Source organism: Oncorhynchus gorbuscha, linkage group LG19 (assembly GCF_021184085.1).
Source record: "Oncorhynchus gorbuscha isolate QuinsamMale2020 ecotype Even-year linkage group LG19, OgorEven_v1.0, whole genome shotgun sequence".
Classification (NCBI taxonomy): domain Eukaryota; kingdom Metazoa; phylum Chordata; class Actinopteri; order Salmoniformes; family Salmonidae; genus Oncorhynchus; species Oncorhynchus gorbuscha.
Window position 1 is genome coordinate 66,355,064 of NC_060191.1, and position 18,851 is coordinate 66,373,914.

General features: G+C 42.2%; 1 protein-coding gene across 2 annotated transcripts in view; it reads left to right on the top strand.

Annotated features, from left to right (window-relative positions):
* The first annotated feature begins 8,155 nt into the window (after positions 1-8,155).
* Positions 8,156-18,851, top strand: part of pdgfd (platelet derived growth factor d) — a 98,791-nt gene continuing 88,095 nt past the window's right edge. Inside the window, exon 1 of one of the 2 annotated variants that reach the window (XM_046316519.1) lies at positions 8,156-8,583. In XM_046316519.1, coding sequence (XP_046172475.1) covers positions 8,529-8,583 — 55 coding nt within the window. In that variant the 5' untranslated portion in view covers positions 8,156-8,528. Of the gene's footprint in view, positions 8,918-18,851 lie in introns of both variants that reach the window. The other variant, XM_046316518.1, reaches the window with a different exon arrangement.

Sequence of the window (18,851 nt, forward strand, 5' to 3'; positions counted from 1 at the left end):
TGAAGGATGAGGGGATGGGGGTGATGGGATGAGGGGATGGGGTGACGGGATGAGGGGATGGGAGGTGACGGGATGAGGGGATAAGGGAATGGGAGGTGACGGGATGAGGTGATAAGGGAATGGGAGGTGACGGGATGAGGGGATAAGGGGATGGGGGATGAGGGATGAGAGGTTGAGGTGATGAGGGGATGGGGGGATGGGGGGATGAGGGGATGAGGGATGAGGGATGAGAGGTTGAGGGGATGAGGGGATGGGGGGATGGGAAAGGGGACGATAAGGGAGAAGAGAAGAAAGACAGAAAGGATCTGTGCTCTTTGACCTCTGACCCACGGTCTCACAGCTCTCCGTGGAGAACGGTTGTCTGAAAGCCACAATGCCCGTCTGTGTTGCTAGACAATCCACAAAGACTCACATGCACACACATGTAATTACACAGACAAACACACACACACCCCTACTCTACAGTACTATACTCGGAGCTCCATAAGAGATGTGAGGAACCCCAAAAATCCCCTCTCCGTGTCTGAGAATACTTTAATTCACCCCAATACCAGGCGAACACTACACGACAATCAAAATGCTAACATCTCTGAGCCTCTCACATTAAAAAACAGTCTTTCCTGTAGTTAGTTGTCTTGGCAACGTAGTGATGCTCACAGTAAACCATGTGGCACAGACGGGAGGTCACACAATACAATGTTCTACACGTGGTCGTAAGGGTTTCTCCATACCACACTAAAACAATGACACGATTAGATTATTAATGTAGCTAGAACGAGCTGTGGCTCAAAGCAGCCTCATAAACGTTTCCAGTCAGACATTCACGCTTTGCATACAGTGTTGAAATATCTATTAGTAGCTATTAGTGTTTGCACATGTGAGGAGTGTGTGTGTGACCTGGTGAATAAGTGTAGCATTTTGATTGGCTGTGTTTGGAAAAGGAAAGCAAGTCACTACCTGTTAGATTTAGGTGTTTTAGGTAGAGAATTGTGTGTAGTGTTTTGAAAAAAAGTGTTTTATGCAGTTGACAACTGAGTCAAAGGCTGAGAAATAGCTTATGGTTTTGGATATTTGGTGTGTAGTTTTGCACTTTGAGTGAGAGGTTTCAAAAATCGTGTGACATGAAAAGATTTTGTGTGTAAGCAGTTGGAAAAAACTCCTCAGATCTCACCTCAACATGACTCTGGGAGTATCTCCACATATCTCACTGACACATTCACACACAAAATAATCATTATAATAATATATGTCATTTAGCAGATGCTTTTATCCATGCATGCATACATGTTATGTATGGATTGTCCCAGGAATCAAACCCACTACCCTGGTGTTACAAGTGCCTACCAACTGGGCTACAAAGGACCAAACACATCCACAAGCTCACATGCAGATATGTACACTCTGGTGTGTGTTTATCTAGTTTTATTAATCATTGTATAGTTTGTACCTTAATGTTTATGATGCATACAGTTGAGTCGTGTGTGTGTGTGTGTGTGTGTGTGTGTGTGTGTGTGTGTGTGTGTGTGTGTGTGTGTGTGTGTGTGTGTGTGTGTGTGTGTGTGTGTGTGTGTGTGTGTGTGTGTGTGTGTGTGTGTGTGTGTGTGTGTGCGCGTGTGTGTGTGTGTGTGTGTGTGTGTGTGTGTGTGTGTGTGTGTGTGTGTGTGTGTGTGTGTGTGTGTGTGTGTGTGTGTGTGTGTGTGTGTGTGTGTGTGTGTGTGTGTGTGTGTGTGTGTGTGTGTGTGTGTGTGTGTGTGTGTGTGTGTGTGTTTATAGATTTATACTTTTAGATAATATCTGAGTGTTTGTTTTTAAAGATGATGTATTACTTATGGGAATGTTGGGGAATGAAATAGTTCATGCTTTCTCAGCATTGTGGCAAGTTCACCCCGTGAAGATAAAGTATCTGTGAATGGTGTTGGCACTGTAAGAACAAACCTGGGGGGAGGGGGAGAATGCAAAAATCTAAGAAAGAAATTGAGAAACCTGTCCAACCAAAAACATAGAGACCTGGAAAACCTGAGTCTACGCCTTCACTATGGTGAATCACTAAAACAATACAGAAATACACTACGGAAAAAGAAGGAACAGCATGTCAGAAATCAGATCAATGTAATTGAAGAATCCATAGACTCTAAACACTTCTGGGAAAATTGGAAAACACTAAACAAACAACAACACAAAGAATTATCTATCCAAAATGGAGATGTCTGGGTAAACCACTTCTCCAATCGTTTTGGCTCTATAACAAAGAATAAAAGCAAAGAGCAAAAACATATACATGATCAAATACAGATCTTAGAATCAACTATTAAAGACTACCAGAACCCACTGGATTCTCCAATTACATTGAATGAGTTACAGGACAAAATAAAAACCCTCCAACCCAAAAAAGCCAGTGGTGTTGATGGTATCCTCAATGAAATGATCAAATATACAGACAACAAATTCCAATTGGCTATACTAAAACTCTTTAACATCATACTTAGCTCTGGCATCTTCCCCAATATTTGGAACCAATGACTGATCACCCCAATCCACAAAAGTGGAGACAAATTTGACCCCAATAACTACCGTGGAATATGCGTCAACAGTAACCTTGGGAAAATCCTCTGCATTATCATTAACAGCAGACTCGTACATTTCCTCAATGAAAACAATGTACTGAGCAAATGTCAAATTGTCTTTTTACCAAATTACCGTACAACAGACCATGTATTCACCCTGCACACCCTAATTGACAACCAAACAAACCAAAACAAAGGCAAAGTCTTCTCATGCTTTGTTGATTTTTAAAAAGCCTCCGACTCAATCTGGCATGAGGGTCTGCTATACAAACTGATGGACAGTGGTGTTGGGGGTAAAACATACGACATTATAAAATCCATGTACACAAACAACAAGTGTGCGGTTAAAATTGGCAAAAAAACACAAACATTTCTTCACACAGGGTTGTGGGGTGAGACAGGGATGCAGCTTAAGCTCCACCCTCTTCAACATATATATCAACGAATTGGCGAGGGCACTAGAAAATTCTGCAGCACCCGGACTCCCCCTGCTGGAATCCAAAGTCAAATGTCTGCTGTTTGCCGATGATCTGGTGCTTCTGTCACCAACCAAGGAGGGCCTACAGCAGCACCTCGATCTTATGCACAGATTCTGTCAGACCTGGGCCCTGACAGTAAATCTCAGTAAGACCAAAATAATGGTGTTCCAAAAAAGGTCCAGTCACCAGGACCACAAATACAAATTCCATCTAGACACTGTTGCCCTAGAGCACACAAAAAACTATACATAACTTGGCCTAAACATCAGCGCCACAGGTAACTTCCACAAAGCTGTGAACGATCTGAGAGACAAGGCAAGAAGGTCATTCTATGCCATCAAAAGGAACATACATTTCAACATACCAATTAGGATTTGGCTAAAAATACTTGAATCAGTCATAGAGCCCATTGCCCTTTATGGTTGTGAGGTCTGGGGTCCGCTCACCAACCAAGACTTCACAAAATGAGACAAACACCAAATTGAGACTCTGCACGCAGAATTCTGCAAAAATATCCTCTGTGTACAACGTAGAACACTAAATAATGCATGCAGAGCAGAATTAGGCCGATACCCACTAATTATCAAAATCCAGAAAAGAGACGTTAAATTCCACAACCACCTAAAAGGAAGCTATTCCCAAACCTTCCATAACAAAGCCATAACCTACAGAGAAATGAACATGGAGAAGAGTCCCCTAAGCAAGCTGGTCCTGGGGCTCTGTTCACAAACACAAACACACCCCACAGAGCCCAAGGACAGCAGCACAATTAGACCCACGCAAATCATGAGAAAACAAAAAGATAATTACTTGACACATTGGAAAGAATTTACAAAAAAACAGAGCAAACAAGAATGCTATTTTGCCCTAAACAGAGAGTACACAGTGGCAGAATACCTGACCACTCTGACCACTGACCAAACTTAAGGAAAGCTTTGACTATGTACAGACTCAGTGAGCATAGCCTTGCTATTGAGAAAGGCCGCCGTAGGCAGGCATGGCTCTCAAGAGAAGACAGGCTATGTGCACACTGCCCACAAAATGAGGTGGAAACTGAGATGCACTTCCTAACCTCCTGCCCAATGTATGACCATATTAGAGAGACATATTTCCCCCAGATTACACAGATCCACACAGAATTTGAAAGCAAGCCCAATTTTGATAAACTCCCATATCTACTGTATTTCTTTTCCCTTGTGTACTTTAACCATTTGTACATTGTTAGAACACTATAAATATACATAACATGTTCATTGTTTTGAAACTTCTGTATGTGTAATGTTTACTGTTAATTTTTATAGTTTATTTCACTATATCTACCTCACTTGCTTTGGCAATGTTAACACATGTTTCCCATGCCAATAAAGCCCCTTGAATCGAAATGAATTGAATTGAGAGACACAGAGAGAGAGAGAGAGAGAGAGAGAGAGAGAGAGAGAGAGAGAGAGAGAGAGAGAGAGAGAGAGAGAGAGAGAGAGAGAGAGAGCACGAGAGCAAGAGAGACAAGGAGAGAGATGGAGAGAGAGAAGGGGAGAGGGAGGGAGGGAGAAAGATAGAGTAAGAGAGAAAGAAAGGCTGCCGTAGGCTATGTGCACACTGCCCACAAAATGAGGTGGAAACTGTGCTGCACTTCCTAACCTCCTGCCAAATGTATGACCACATTAGAGACACATATTTCCCCCAGATTACACAGATCCACAAAGAATTAAAAAACAAATCCAATGTTGCTTTAGACACTATAAACTCCGATATGTATTAAGTGAAATATTTATTTATTTATTTATTTAAGTGAAATAACAGGGTGAAATACTAGGGTGAAATACTAGGGTGAAACACTAGGGTGAAACACTAGGGTAAAAAACCAGTGTGAAACACTAGGGTGAAACACTAGGGTGAAATACCATTATGAAACACTGGTGAGAAATACCAGTGTGAAACACTAGGGTGAAACACTAGGGTGAAAACACTAGGGTGAAATACCAGTGTGAAACACTAGGGTGAAACACTAGGGTGAAATACCAGTGTGAAACACTAGAGAGAAACACTAGGGTGAAATACCAGTGTGAAACACTAGGGTGTAACACTAGGGTGAAATACCATTATGAAACACTAGTGAGAAATACCAGTGTGAAACACTAGGGTGAAACACTAGGGTAAAATACCAGTGTGAAACACTAGGGAGAAATACTAGGGAGAAACACTAGGGGGAAACACTAGGGAGAAACACTAGGGTGAAATACCAGTGTGAAACACTAGGGAGAAATACCAGTGTGAAACACTAGGGAGAAATACCAGTGTGAAACACTAGGGAGAAATACTAGGGTGAAGAACCAGGGTGAAGTACCAGTGTGAAATACCAGGGTGAAATACCAGGGTGAAATACAAGCGGCAAGATTTGTGACCTGTTGCCACAAGAATAATATTGCATTTTCTGGAACTTTTGTGAGTGAAATGTATACTGTAATTTTACTGTATATATATATATATATATATATATATATATATATATATATATATATATATATATATATATATATATATATATATATATATATATACATACATAAAGTAAACAGTGTAAGCTAAGTATAATAAAAGAATGCTCAATTTATAGTCCAATATTTACACATGTATTGGGGAAGGGGGGCAAGTGTTTAAATTGTGGAATTATAATAAGAGTCTGGTAGCAGCAATTGTGTGTGTGTGTGTGTGTGTGTGTGTGTGTGTGTGTGTGTGTGTGTGTGTGTGTGTGTGTGTGTGTGTGTGTGTGTGTGTGTGTGTGTGTGTGTGTGTGTGTGTGTGTGTGTGTGTGTGTGTGTGTGTGTGTGTGTGTGTGTGTGTGTGTGTGTGTGTGTGTGTGTGTGTGTGTGTGTGTGTGAGAGAGAGAGTGTGTGAGTGAGTGAGTGCATGTGTGCTAAGGTGTGGAGAATCAGAGCAGGTGGTCAGTCCAGTTCAGCATTCTGATGCTTTGTAGACAGAAATTGTTTATGAGCCTGTTGGTGTCAGACTTCATGCTCCAATACCGTCTGCCCAACAGTAAGAGAGTGAACTAGTGGCTGGGCTGTGTGAGGTCCTTGATGATGCTGGGGGCCTGCCTCAGGCACCATTTAGATGATGTGTCCTGGGTGGGTGGGAACACGGTCCCAGTGATGTACTGGGCCGTCTTCAACCACCTGCTGGAGGGCCTTGGGGCGGCGTGCCGAATTTCTTCAACCGCCTTAGGAAGTAGAGACGCTGTTGCGCCCTCTTGTTGGTCCATGTCGAGTCTTCACCTTACATCTGTATACCTCTGACTCTTCTTTGGACACTGTGTTAACTAACCTCCAGACAAGCTTCAATGCCATTACAACTCTCCTTCCAAGGCCTCCAACTACTCTTAAATGCAAGTAAAACTAAATGCATGCTCTTCAACTGATCACTGCCCACACCCACCCTCCTGTCTAGCTTCACTACTCTGGATGGTTCTGACTTAGAATATGTGGACAACTACAAATACTTAGGTGTCTGGTTAGACTGTAAACTCTCCTTCCAGACTCACATTAAGCATCTTCAATCCAAAATTAAATCTAGAATTGCCTTCCTATTTTGCAACAAAGCATCCTTCACTCATGCTGCCAAACATGCCCTCGTAAAACTGACCATCCTACCGATCCTCTACTTCGGCGATGTAATTTACAAAATAGCCTCAAACACTCTACTCAGCAAATTGGATGCAGTCTATCACAGTGCCATCCGTATTGTCACCAAAGCCCCATATACTACCCACCACTGCGACCTGTATGCTTTCATTGGCTGGCCCTCGATTCATATTTGTTGCCAAACCCACTGGCAACATAAGTCATCTATAAGTCTTTGCTAGGTAAAGCCCCAGCCTTATCTCAGCTCACTGGTTACCATAGCAGTATCCACCCGTAGCACGTGCTCCAGCAGGTATATTTCACTGGTCACCCCCAAAGCCAATTCCTCCTTTGGCCGCCTTTCCTTCCAGTTCTCTGCTGCCAATGACTGGAACGAATTGCAAAATTCACAGAAGCGGGAAACTCATATATCCCTAATGAACTTTAAGCACCAGCTGTCAGAGCAGCTCACAGATCACTGCACCTGTACACAGCCCATCTGTAAATAGCCCATCCAACTACCTCATCTCCATACTGTTATTTTTTTTCTTCTCCTTTACACCCCAGTATCTCTACTTGCACATTCATCTTCTGCACATCTATCACTCCAGTGTTTAATTGCTAAATTGTAATTACTTTGCCACTACGGCCTATGTATTGCCTTACCTCCGTTATCTTACCTCATTAGCTCACACTGTATATAGATTTTGTTCTATTGTGTTATTGACTGTATGTTTGTTTATTCCATGTGTAACTGTGTTGTTGTTTGTGTCGGACTGCTTTGCTTTATCTTGACCAGGTCACAGTTGTAAATGAGAACTTGTTCTCAACTGGCCTACCTGGTTAAATAAAGGTGAAATAAATCAACAAAATACAGTGCATGCAAAGGAACTTAAAAGTGCTGACTCTCTCCTTTGCAGTCTCATTGATGTGGATCGGGGCATGTTCTGTCCTCTGCTTCCTGAAGTCAACAATCATCTCCTTTGTTTTGCTGACATTGAGGGAGAGACTGTTGTCTTGTCACAATACAAAGCTTCCTATAGTATCTACAAAACAAGAAAATAACAAGGCCTCAATATAATATAGGCATTAAATATCTGCAGACTTCAGCACAGCCTTCAATAGCCTGAATAGGCTACACTTTGCAAAATAATATTATACGAATTTCATGCTATTACAGGTAAATGAACAGAATACATACATAAACCAAATTAGTGAAAAGTTTAGATGTAATAATGCTGTATAATAGCCTGGAACTCTTTTAGACATGCTTGCATTTGCTCAGTAAAATTCTGAAATGAAGAACATTGTCAGACAAGGTTTCCACTTATTCAACAGGCTCTTCAACAAGTGAATTCATGTCAGAGTTCTTCCCGGGACAAGTTTTGCCCAGAGGGCATACTTTATTAGTGTCAGTGTGCAATGCTGTCAGTGACTCTTCTCCTCCTGTTCATTTCGTCTCCAGTCAAGTTTATTTCTCGCTGAAAATTCCCTTCCTGGCTCCTTCTCACTCTCTCTTTGTGTGTGTATGTGGGACTGACTGTGACTGTAATCTCCCACGTTCTTTTTTTTCCGCTAAAATGTTCCTTCTGGCCTATTTCCTCGTCCCGGATCACGGAAGAGGGACAACCCTCATCTACTGAAGTCTGCCCCTCTGAAGATTCACACACAAGTGTGTGTGTAGAGAGCTACGGCGAGAGACACACAATTTTAGCCTCGAAGTTCAGTTGTTGGAACGCATTTCCAGCTCGCTCTGATATCAGAGAAGTTAAAGGAATGTGGACTATTTCCCATGGAATTACCCGTGAGGATTAACTCGCGATAAGAAATCGGCGCCCGTGCTTGTGTTTGACCGTGGACGGGAGTATATGTCTGAGGTATATGAACCTGCTCGGTGTTCTGTAGCCGCAGAGCTCATGCATGGTGAGTTTGAGACAGGCAGTTTGCTCCAGTCCAACTTCACAGTGAAAAGCAAATCGGGAGAAACGATGCGAACAGCACGAAAGTTTTAAGCAAACTTTTACTTGAGTCTCTAGAGAAAACACGAGTAGGTAATTGGTCTCTTTTCAGAACAGTAGATTGTCCTTCCACGTTTGGGAATTTAGTTTACGGTGTGCAAACGCCACGGACAGAATGAACATCACTGGGCGCGTGGTACTTGCGCTGTTGCTCGCCCTGCTGGTGGGCTTTACCGGGGGCACACAAGCCCAAGTAGTGTCCGCCAAGGTGATGCGGTCGTCAAACGTGAGGCGAGATGGTGAGTCTCAGTTTTTGATTTGTGTAAATCCATTTTGTGTGAATGTACAGTAACAAGTGTTTCAACAACAAAGCAACTGGTGTTTTGGACGAACTGTCTGTAGCCTATAATGGGTGGTAATATGGTTACTCTTAGTAATGAATTGAGTTCTGATCACAATGGATTTATACTTGCAGTTGTTTTGTTACAGATGACATTGAAAGAGGTCCTTATGAACAATGTTGGTTAATTAGGCCTAGACACATCAGACTTCTACAATGTATTCTAAAATATCCACATTAACAATACTCAATTGAATTATAAAACAATGAAAGGTGAAATAGAAGTTGAATGTAATCTTGATAGACAGTCCATGTCATAAGTGGCCTGTCAGGAGAAGCCTAGATGTTGTTTCATCTAGTGGTGTGTATGTCTTAGTCCGTGGTGATGAACGACATGCCTACACCAGGGAAGTCAGCTTTTTGTGTTGACCTGTTCAAATGAACTAGACACTCTATTGTTACTTTGTCTGAGAGAGAGACAGAGGGAGAGCGGAGGTGATCGAGAGCAGAGGCGCGAAGGCAGATGAGAGGGAATGAAAGAGACAGCTGCATGGGGCAATGGAAAGAATAGGGGGAAAGACAAACCGAAAGGGCGAGAGACCCCATTTAGGATATAGGGCACAGGCAGCAGGAGGAGAAGAGAGAGTACCAGTTGAGTTTTCTGACCTGTGAATATTGTTGACCTGCTGGTCCTCAGTGTTGTAGAACCACAGTAACATTGTCCTCAGTGTTCTAGAACCACAGTAACATTGTCCTCAGTGTTCTAGAACCACAGTGACATTGTCTTCAGTGTTCTAGAACCACAGTAACATTGTCCTCAGTGTTCTAGAACCACAGTAACATTGTCCGCAGTGTTCTAGAACCACAGTAACATTGTCCTCAGTGTTCTAGAACCGCAGTAACATTGTCCTCAGTGTTGTAGAACCGCAGTAACATTGTCCTCAGTGTTGTAGAACCGCAGTAACATTGTCCTCAGTGTTGTAGAACCGCAGTAACATTGTCCTCAGTGTTGTAGAACCACAGTAACACAGTAACATTGTTCTCTGTGTTGTAAAACCACAGTAACATTGTTCTCTGTGTTGTAAAACCACAGTAACATTGTTCTCTGTGTTGTAAAACCACAGTAACATTGTTCTCTGTGTTGTAAAACCACAGTAACATTGTTCTCTGTGTTGTAAAACCACAGTAACATTGTTCTCTGTGTTGTAAAACCACAGTAACATTGTTCTCTGTGTTGTAAAACCACAGTAACACAGTAATATTGTTCTCTGTGTTGTAGAACCACAGTAACATTGTCCTCAGTGTTGTAGAACCACAGTAACACAGTAACATTGTTCTGTGTTGTAAAACCACAGTAACATTGTTCTCGGTGTTGTAAAACCACAGTAACATTGTTCTCGGTGTTGTAAAACCACAGTAACATTGTTCTCTGTGTTGTAAAACCACAGTAACACAGTAACATTGTCCTCAGTGTTGTAGAACCACAGTAACACAGTAACATTGTTCTCTGTGTTGTAAAACCACAGTAACATTGTTCTCGGTGTTGTAAAACCACAGTAACATTGTTCTCTGTGTTGTAAAACCACAGTAACATTGTTCTCTGTGTTGTAAAACCACAGTAACACAGTAACATTGTTCCCTGTGTTGTAAAACCACAGTTACATTGTCCTCAGTGTTGTAGAACCGCAGTAACATTGTCCTCAGTGTTGTAGAACCGCAGTAACATTGTCCTCAGTGTTGTAGAACCGCAGTAACATTGTCCTCAGTGTTGTAGAACCACAGTAACACAGTAACATTGTTCTCTGTGTTGTAAAACCACAGTAACATTGTTCTCTGTGTTGTAAAACCACAGTAACATTGTTCTCTGTGTTGTAAAACCACAGTAACATTGTTCTCTGTGTTGTAAAACCACAGTAACATTGTTCTCTGTGTTGTAAAACCACAGTAACATTGTTCTCTGTGTTGTAAAACCACAGTAACATTGTTCTCTGTGTTGTAAAACCATTGTCAGTAACACAGTAATATTGTTCTCTGTTCTCGTTGTAGAACCAAAACAGTAACATTGTCTCAGTGTTGTAGAACCACAGTAACACAGTAACATTGTTCTGTGTTGTAAAACCACAGTAACATTGTTCTCGGTGTTGTAAAACCACAGTAACATTGTTCTCTGTGTTGTAAAACCACAGTAACATTGTTCTCTGTGTTGTAAAACCACAGTAACACAGTAACATTGTTCTCTGTGTTGTAAAACCACAGTAACATTGTTCTCGGTGTTGTAAAACCACAGTAACATTGTTCTCTGTGTTGTAAAACCACAGTAACATTGTTCTCTGTGTTGTAAAACCACAGTAACACAGTAACATTGTTCCCTGTGTTGTAAAACCGCAGTAACATTGTCCTCAGTGTTGTAGAACCGCAGTAACATTGTCCTCAGTGTTGTAGAACCGCAGTAACACAGTAACATTGTTCTCTGTGTTGTAAAACCACAGTAACATTGTTCTCTGTGTTGTAAAACCACAGTAACACAGTAACATTGTTCTCTGTGTTGTAAAACCACAGTAACATTGTTCTCTGTGTTGTAAAACCACAGTAACATTGTTCTCTGTGTTGTAAAACCACAGTAACATTGTTCTCTGTGTTGTAAAACCACAGTAACATTGTTCTCTGTGTTGTAAAACCACAGTAACATTGTTCTCTGTGTTGTAAAACCACAGTAACATTGTTCTCTGTGTTGTAAAACCACAGTAACATTGTTCTCTGTGTTGTAAAACCACAGTAACATTGTTCTCTGTGTTGTAAAACCACAGTAACATTGTCCTCAGTGTTCTGTTCTTTTCTCACCTGTGGTCATAGCAACCTTGTTGACCTGGTCGTCCTCAGTGTTGTAGAATCACAGTAACATTGTACTCAGTGTTATATAACCACAGTAACATTGTCCTCAGTGTTCTGTTCTTTTCTCACCTGTGGTCATAGCAACCTTGTTGACCTGGTCGTCCTCAGTGTTGTAGAACCACAGTAACATTGTCCTCAGTGTTGTAGAACAGTAACATTGTCCTCAGTGTTGTAGAACCACAGTAACACAGTAACATTGTACTCAGTGTTCTACAACCACAGTAACATTGTTCTCAGTGTTGTAGAACCACAGTAACACAGTAACATTGTACTCAGTGTTGTAGAACCACAGTAACACAGTAACATTGTACTCAGTGTTCTACAACCACAGTAACATTGTTCTCAGAGTTGTAGAACCACAGTAACATTGTCCTCAAGAGTTCTGTTCTTTTCTTACCTGTAGTCATAGCTACCTTGTTGACCTGGTCATCCTCAGTTTTTTAGAACCGCAGTAACATTGTCCTCAGTGTTGTAGAACCACAACCCACAGGTGTCATTTAGTTTAGCCTGGAGACTACAGCCACATCCACAGCAGAATGCCTACATTATAACAGTCTGTCTCTCTAATTCACACACAGCTGTCTGCTATGAGCCTCTTTCTGGGCAGAGAAAGAGGAAAATACCACAGTATCACTTACACCTCTGTGCCATGCTCTAGGCCCTGGTTTGTCTCGCACTCCTGTGTGTGTGTGTGTGTGTGTGTGTGTGTGTGTGTGTGTGTGTGTGTGTGTGTGTGTGTGTGTGTGTGTGTGTGTGTGTGTGTGTGTGTGTGTGTGTGTGTGTGTGTGTGTGTGTGTGTGTGTGTGTGTGTGTGTGTGTGTGTGTGTGTGTGTGTGTGTATGCCGTATCAACTAAGAGTCTCAGCAGGAGAGGCCCATCCTAATGGATTGGGTCATTTGGGTCTGTATGCAGATTGTTGTTATGTTGATCTGATCTCCAGTGTTTGGATCATTTCAATACTCCAACCTCCCTTTACTTCTGACAGGGGTGTGTGTGTGGACACATTAGCAACATTCATCAAAATTGTTAAAAGGTGATGAAAACAATTGTGACAAATTCAGCAGTTGGACAATGAAGATCCTACAAACTGTTTGATTAAAAAAAAAATATATTTTTAAAAAAAATACAAAATAAAAAAATATAAAAATATATGTGTGTACACGTACGTACGTATACATACAGTTGAAGTCGGAAGTTCACATAAACCTTAGCCAAATACATTTCAACTCAGTTTTTCACAATTCCTGACATTTAATCCTAGTAAAAATTCCCTGTCTTAGGTCAGTTAGGATCACCACTTTATTTTAAGAATGTGAAATGTCAGAGACATTTCACAGAGAGAATGTGAAATAGTAGAGAGAATTATTTATTTCAGATTTTATTTCTTTCATCACATTCCCAGTGGGTCAGAAGTTTACATACACTCAATTTGTATTTAGAAGCATTACCTTTAAATTGGTTAACTTGGGTCAAATGTTTTGGGTAGCCTTCCACGAGCTTCCCACAAAAAGTTGTGTGAATATAGGCCCAGAACCTCCTGACAAAGCTGGTGTAACTGAGTCACGTTTGTAGGCCTCCTTGCTCGCACACGCTTTTTCAGTTCTGCCCACAAACCTTCTATAGGATTGAGTTCGGAGCTTTGTAATGGCCACTCCAATACCTTGACTTTGTTGTCCTTAAGCCATTTTGCCACAACTTTGGAAGTATGCTTGGGATTATTGTCCATTTGGAAGAACCATTTGCGACCAAGCTTTAACTTCCTGACTGATGTCTTGAGATGTTGCTTCAATATATCCACATAATTTTCAAGCCTCATGATGCCATATATTTTGTGAAATGCACCAGTCCCTCCTGCAGCAAAGCACCACCACAACATGATGCTGCCACCCCCGTGCTTCACGGTTGGGATGGTGTTCTTCGGCTTGCAAGCGTCCCCCTTTTTCCTTCCAACATAACGATGGTCCTTATGGCCAAACAGTATTATTTTTGTTTCATCAGACTAGAGGACATTTCTCCAAAAAGTACGATCTTTGTCCCCATGTGTAGTTCCAAACCGTAGTCTGGCTTTTTTATGGCGGTTTTGGGGCAGTGGCTTCTTCCTTGCTGAGCGACCTTTCAGGTTATGTCGATATAGGACTCGTTTTTACTTTGGATATAGATACTTTTGTACCTGTTTCCTCCAGCATCTTCACATGGGCCTTTGCTGTTGTTCTGGGATTGATTTGCACTTTTCACACCAAAGTATGTTAATCTCTAGGAGACAGAACGCGTCACCTTCCTGAGCATTATGGCGGCTGTGTGGTCCCATGGTGTTTATACTTGCATACTATTGTTTGTACAGATGAACGTGGTACCTTCAGGCATTTGGAAATTGCTCCCAAGGATGAACTAGACTTGTGGAAGTCTACAATTTTTTCTGAGGTCTTGGCTGATTTCTTTTGATTTTTCCATAATGTCAAGGTAGGCCTTGAAATACATCCACAGGTACACCTCCAATTGACTCAAAACTATGTCAATTAATCAGAAGCTTCTATCAGAAGCTGTTTAAAGGCACATTCAACTTACTGTATGTAAACTTCTGACCCACTGGAATTGTGATACTGTGAATTGTAAGTTAAATAATCTGTCTGTAAGCACTTGTTGGAAAAATGACTTGTGTCATCCACAAGTAGTTTTGCATAGTTCCACAAGTATGTCAGTAGCAGGATATCCTCAGATTAAAAATCAACAGGCTTGGCTTTAAATAACACCTATCTATATACACACACACCTGTCTACATACTTTACATTGTTTGCAAGATCAGACATAATACCACTGTATCCCAGTGTTCATTTTTGGAAGTTGCTTTAATTTCATCTGTATTAGATGTCTGTCAGGCTCTTTGATATGATTGGACCAAGGCGCAGCGTGTATAGAGTTCCACGTGTTTTAATTCATCGAAACTCACCAACAAAACAATAAACAGCAAACGAGACGTAACGACTGGAGTGCTCACAGGCACTACACAAAAACAAGATCCCACACACTAAGGTGGGATAAAAGGCTGCCTAAGTATGATCCCCAATCAGAGACAACGATAGACAGCTGCCTCTGATTGGGAACCATACCCAGCCAACGAAGAAATAGAAAAACTAGAATGCCCACCCAAATCACACCCCGACCTAACCAAATAGGGAAATAAAAAGACTCTTTAAGGTCAGGGCGTGACAGTAACCCCCCCCCCCCCCCCCAAGTTGCGGACTCCGGCCACAAAACCTGATTCCATGGGGGAGGGTCTGGGTGGGCATCTAGCCTCTGTGGCGGCTCCGGTTCGGGACGTAGACCCCACTCCGGTCGCTGATCCCTCCGCTTCCGTGGAACCAGACCGTGGATCTTCGCCGGAGGTTCCAGACCGTAGATCGTCGCCGGGGACTCCGGACCGTAGATCGTCGCTGGAGGCTCTGGACTGGGAACCCCCCGCTGGAGGCTCTAGGCTGCAGACCATCACTGGAGACTCTGGACCGTCGCTGGAGGCTCTGGACCGACCGTCGCTGGAGGATCTGGACCGCCGACCGTTGCTGGAGGCTCCAGCGAACCATACCCGGCCAACAAAGAAATAGAAAAACTAGAATGCCCACCCAAATCACACCCGACCTAACCAAATAGAGAAATTAAAACGCTCTCTAAGGTCAGGGCGTGACAATGTCTACTACTTTTTACATGTTAAATTCCACAAAATAAAGTAGTCTGTCTTGTGGTGTCGAGACGATGTGTTAAGTGTCTGACGCAGCTTTAGCGTTCTTATCGATGCAACGGAAATATAATGTATTCCATTGAGCCCAATTCAGCCATTCCCGGGGTGTGTCTGACAGGGTTCTGCAGGCATAACGTTACCTGGCATAACGTTACCTGGCATAAAAAAAAGTATGAAAGAATCGCAAGAGTAAAATGAAACGGATCAATCTGAGATTTAAGTGTCAAGTGAATTTTTCAAACACAGGAAATAGATGTCTGAAAAACACAGATCCTGAGGTGGGTGGGGCGCGTTGCTAGCACTCATGTGAACAGGTACAGTGCTGCCTTGGGACTTCAGGTTGACACAGACCCCTCAGCATTGAACAAACACATCATTTGGTATAGTGTGTGTGTGTGTGTGTGTGTGTGTGTGTGTGTGTGTGTGTGTGTGTGTGTGTGTGTGTGTGTGTGTGTGTGTGTGTGTGTGTGTGTGTGTGTGTGTGTGTGTGTGTGTGTGTGTGTGTGTGTGTGTGTGTGTGCTTTTGGTTGGCATGCTTTTGGTTGGCATGCTTTTGGTTGGCAAGCTCTGTCACACGGCGCATGCAGGAATTCCCACCAAAGTTTCTCCTGTGTTTGTTTAGCGTTGTATTCACACTCCCCTCCTCACCATAAGTGTGTGTGCTTGGCAAACAATATTTGGCCTTTGTGTTCAAAACAACCCATCACCTTCACTGAGGAGACAGCAGAAAACACAGAGAGAGAGACACACACACACAGAGAGAGACATACACACACAGAGAGAGAGGGAGAGACACACACGCACAGAGAGAGAGAGAGATACACACACACACACACACACACACACACACACACACAGAGAGAGAGACATACACAGAGAGAGAGAGACATACACAGAGAGAGAGACATACACACACAGACATACACACAGAGAGAGAGACATATATACACACACAGAGAGAGAGACATACACACACACACAGATAGAGAGAGACACACACACACACACACACACACACACACACACACACACACACACACACACACACACACACACACACAGACACACACACACACACACACACACACACACACAGGGAGAGACATATACACACACACAGAGAGCGACATACACACACACACAGACATACACACAGAGAGAGAGACATATATACACAGAGAGAGAGAGACATATACACACAGAGAGAGAGACATACACACACACAGACATAGAGAGAGAGAGACATATACACACACACAGAGAGAGAGACATATACACACACAGAGAGAGAGACATATATACACAGAGAGAGAGAGACATATACACAGAGAGAGAGAGACATATACACACAGAGAGAGACATATACACACAGAGAGGGACATATACACAGAGAGAGAGACATATACACACACAGAGAGAGAGACATATACACAGAGAGAGAGACATATATATACACACACACAGAGAGACATAAACACACACACACACACAGAGACATAAACACACACACACACAGAGACATAAACACACACACACACAGAGACATAAACACACAGAGAGAGAGACATATATACACACACAGAGAGAGATGGAAATGAGGTGGAAACTGAGCTGCACTTCCTAACCTCCTGCCCAATGTAAGACCATATTAGAGAGACATATTTCCCCCAGATTACACAGATCCACAAAGAACTCGAAAACAAATCCAATTTTGAAAAACTCCCATATCTACTGGGTGAAATTCTACAGTGTGCATCACACCAGCAAGATTTGTGACCTGTTGCCACGAGAAAAGGGCAACCAGTGAAGAACAAACACCATTGTAAATACAACCCAGTTGCCTGTTGCCACGAGAAAAGGGCAACCAGTGAAGAACAAACACCATTGTAAATACAACCCATATTTATGCTTATTTATTTTATCTTGTGTCCTTTAACCATTTGTACATTGTTAAAACACTGTGTGTGTATATATATATATATATATATATATATATATATATATATATATATACATAGACATAAATATATACAGAGATATAAATATGACATTTGTAATGTCTTTACTGTTTTGAAACTTCTGTATGTTTACTGTTAATTTTGGTTGGTTTTCACTTTATATATTCACTTTGTATGTTGTCTACCTCACTTGCTTTGGCAATGTTAACACATGTTTCCCATGCCAATAAAGCCCTTGAATTGAATTGAATTGAAAGAGACATATATATATACACACACAGAGAGAGAGACATATACACACAGAGAGAGAAAGACATATATACACACACACAGAGACATGCACACAGAGATAGACATATATACACACACAGAGAGAGAAAGACATATACACACACACAGAGGGAGACATACACACACACAGAGACATGCACACAGAGATAGACATATATACACACACAGAGAAACACACACACACACACACACACACACACACACACACACACACACACACACACACACACACACACACACACACACACACACACACACACACACACACACACACACACACACACACACACACACACACACACACACACACAACACACACACACACACAGAGAGACATATATACACACACACAGAGACATGCACACAGAGAGAGAGAGACATATATACACACACACAGAGACATGCACACAGAGAGAGACATATATATACACACACACACACACACACACACACACACACACACACACACACACACACACACACACACACACACACACACACACACACACACACACACACACACACACACACACACACACACACACACACACACACACACACACACAGAGAGAGAGAGAGAGACACACACACAGAGAGAGAGACACACACACACAGAGAGAGAGACACACACACACACACACAGAGAGAGACACACACACACACACAGAGAGAGAGACACACACACACAGAGAGAGAGAGACACACACACACAGAGAGAGAGAGACACACACACACAGAGAGAGAGAGACACACACAGAGAGAGAGAGAGACATACACACAGAGAGAGAGAGAGACATACACACAGAGAGAGAGAGAGACATACACACAGAGAGAGGCGCACACAAAACCACACACATACACTCACTGACAAACTCCCAACCTCCTCATGAAAACAGTGTTTTTAATTTATTAAAGCACCATATAGGAAAGAAGCCCACCTCTCTTATCTCACTCTCTGGTCTACACCATTGCATATTGCTCTGTACGTCCCTACCTTTAATATGTCTGATTCCTTCCT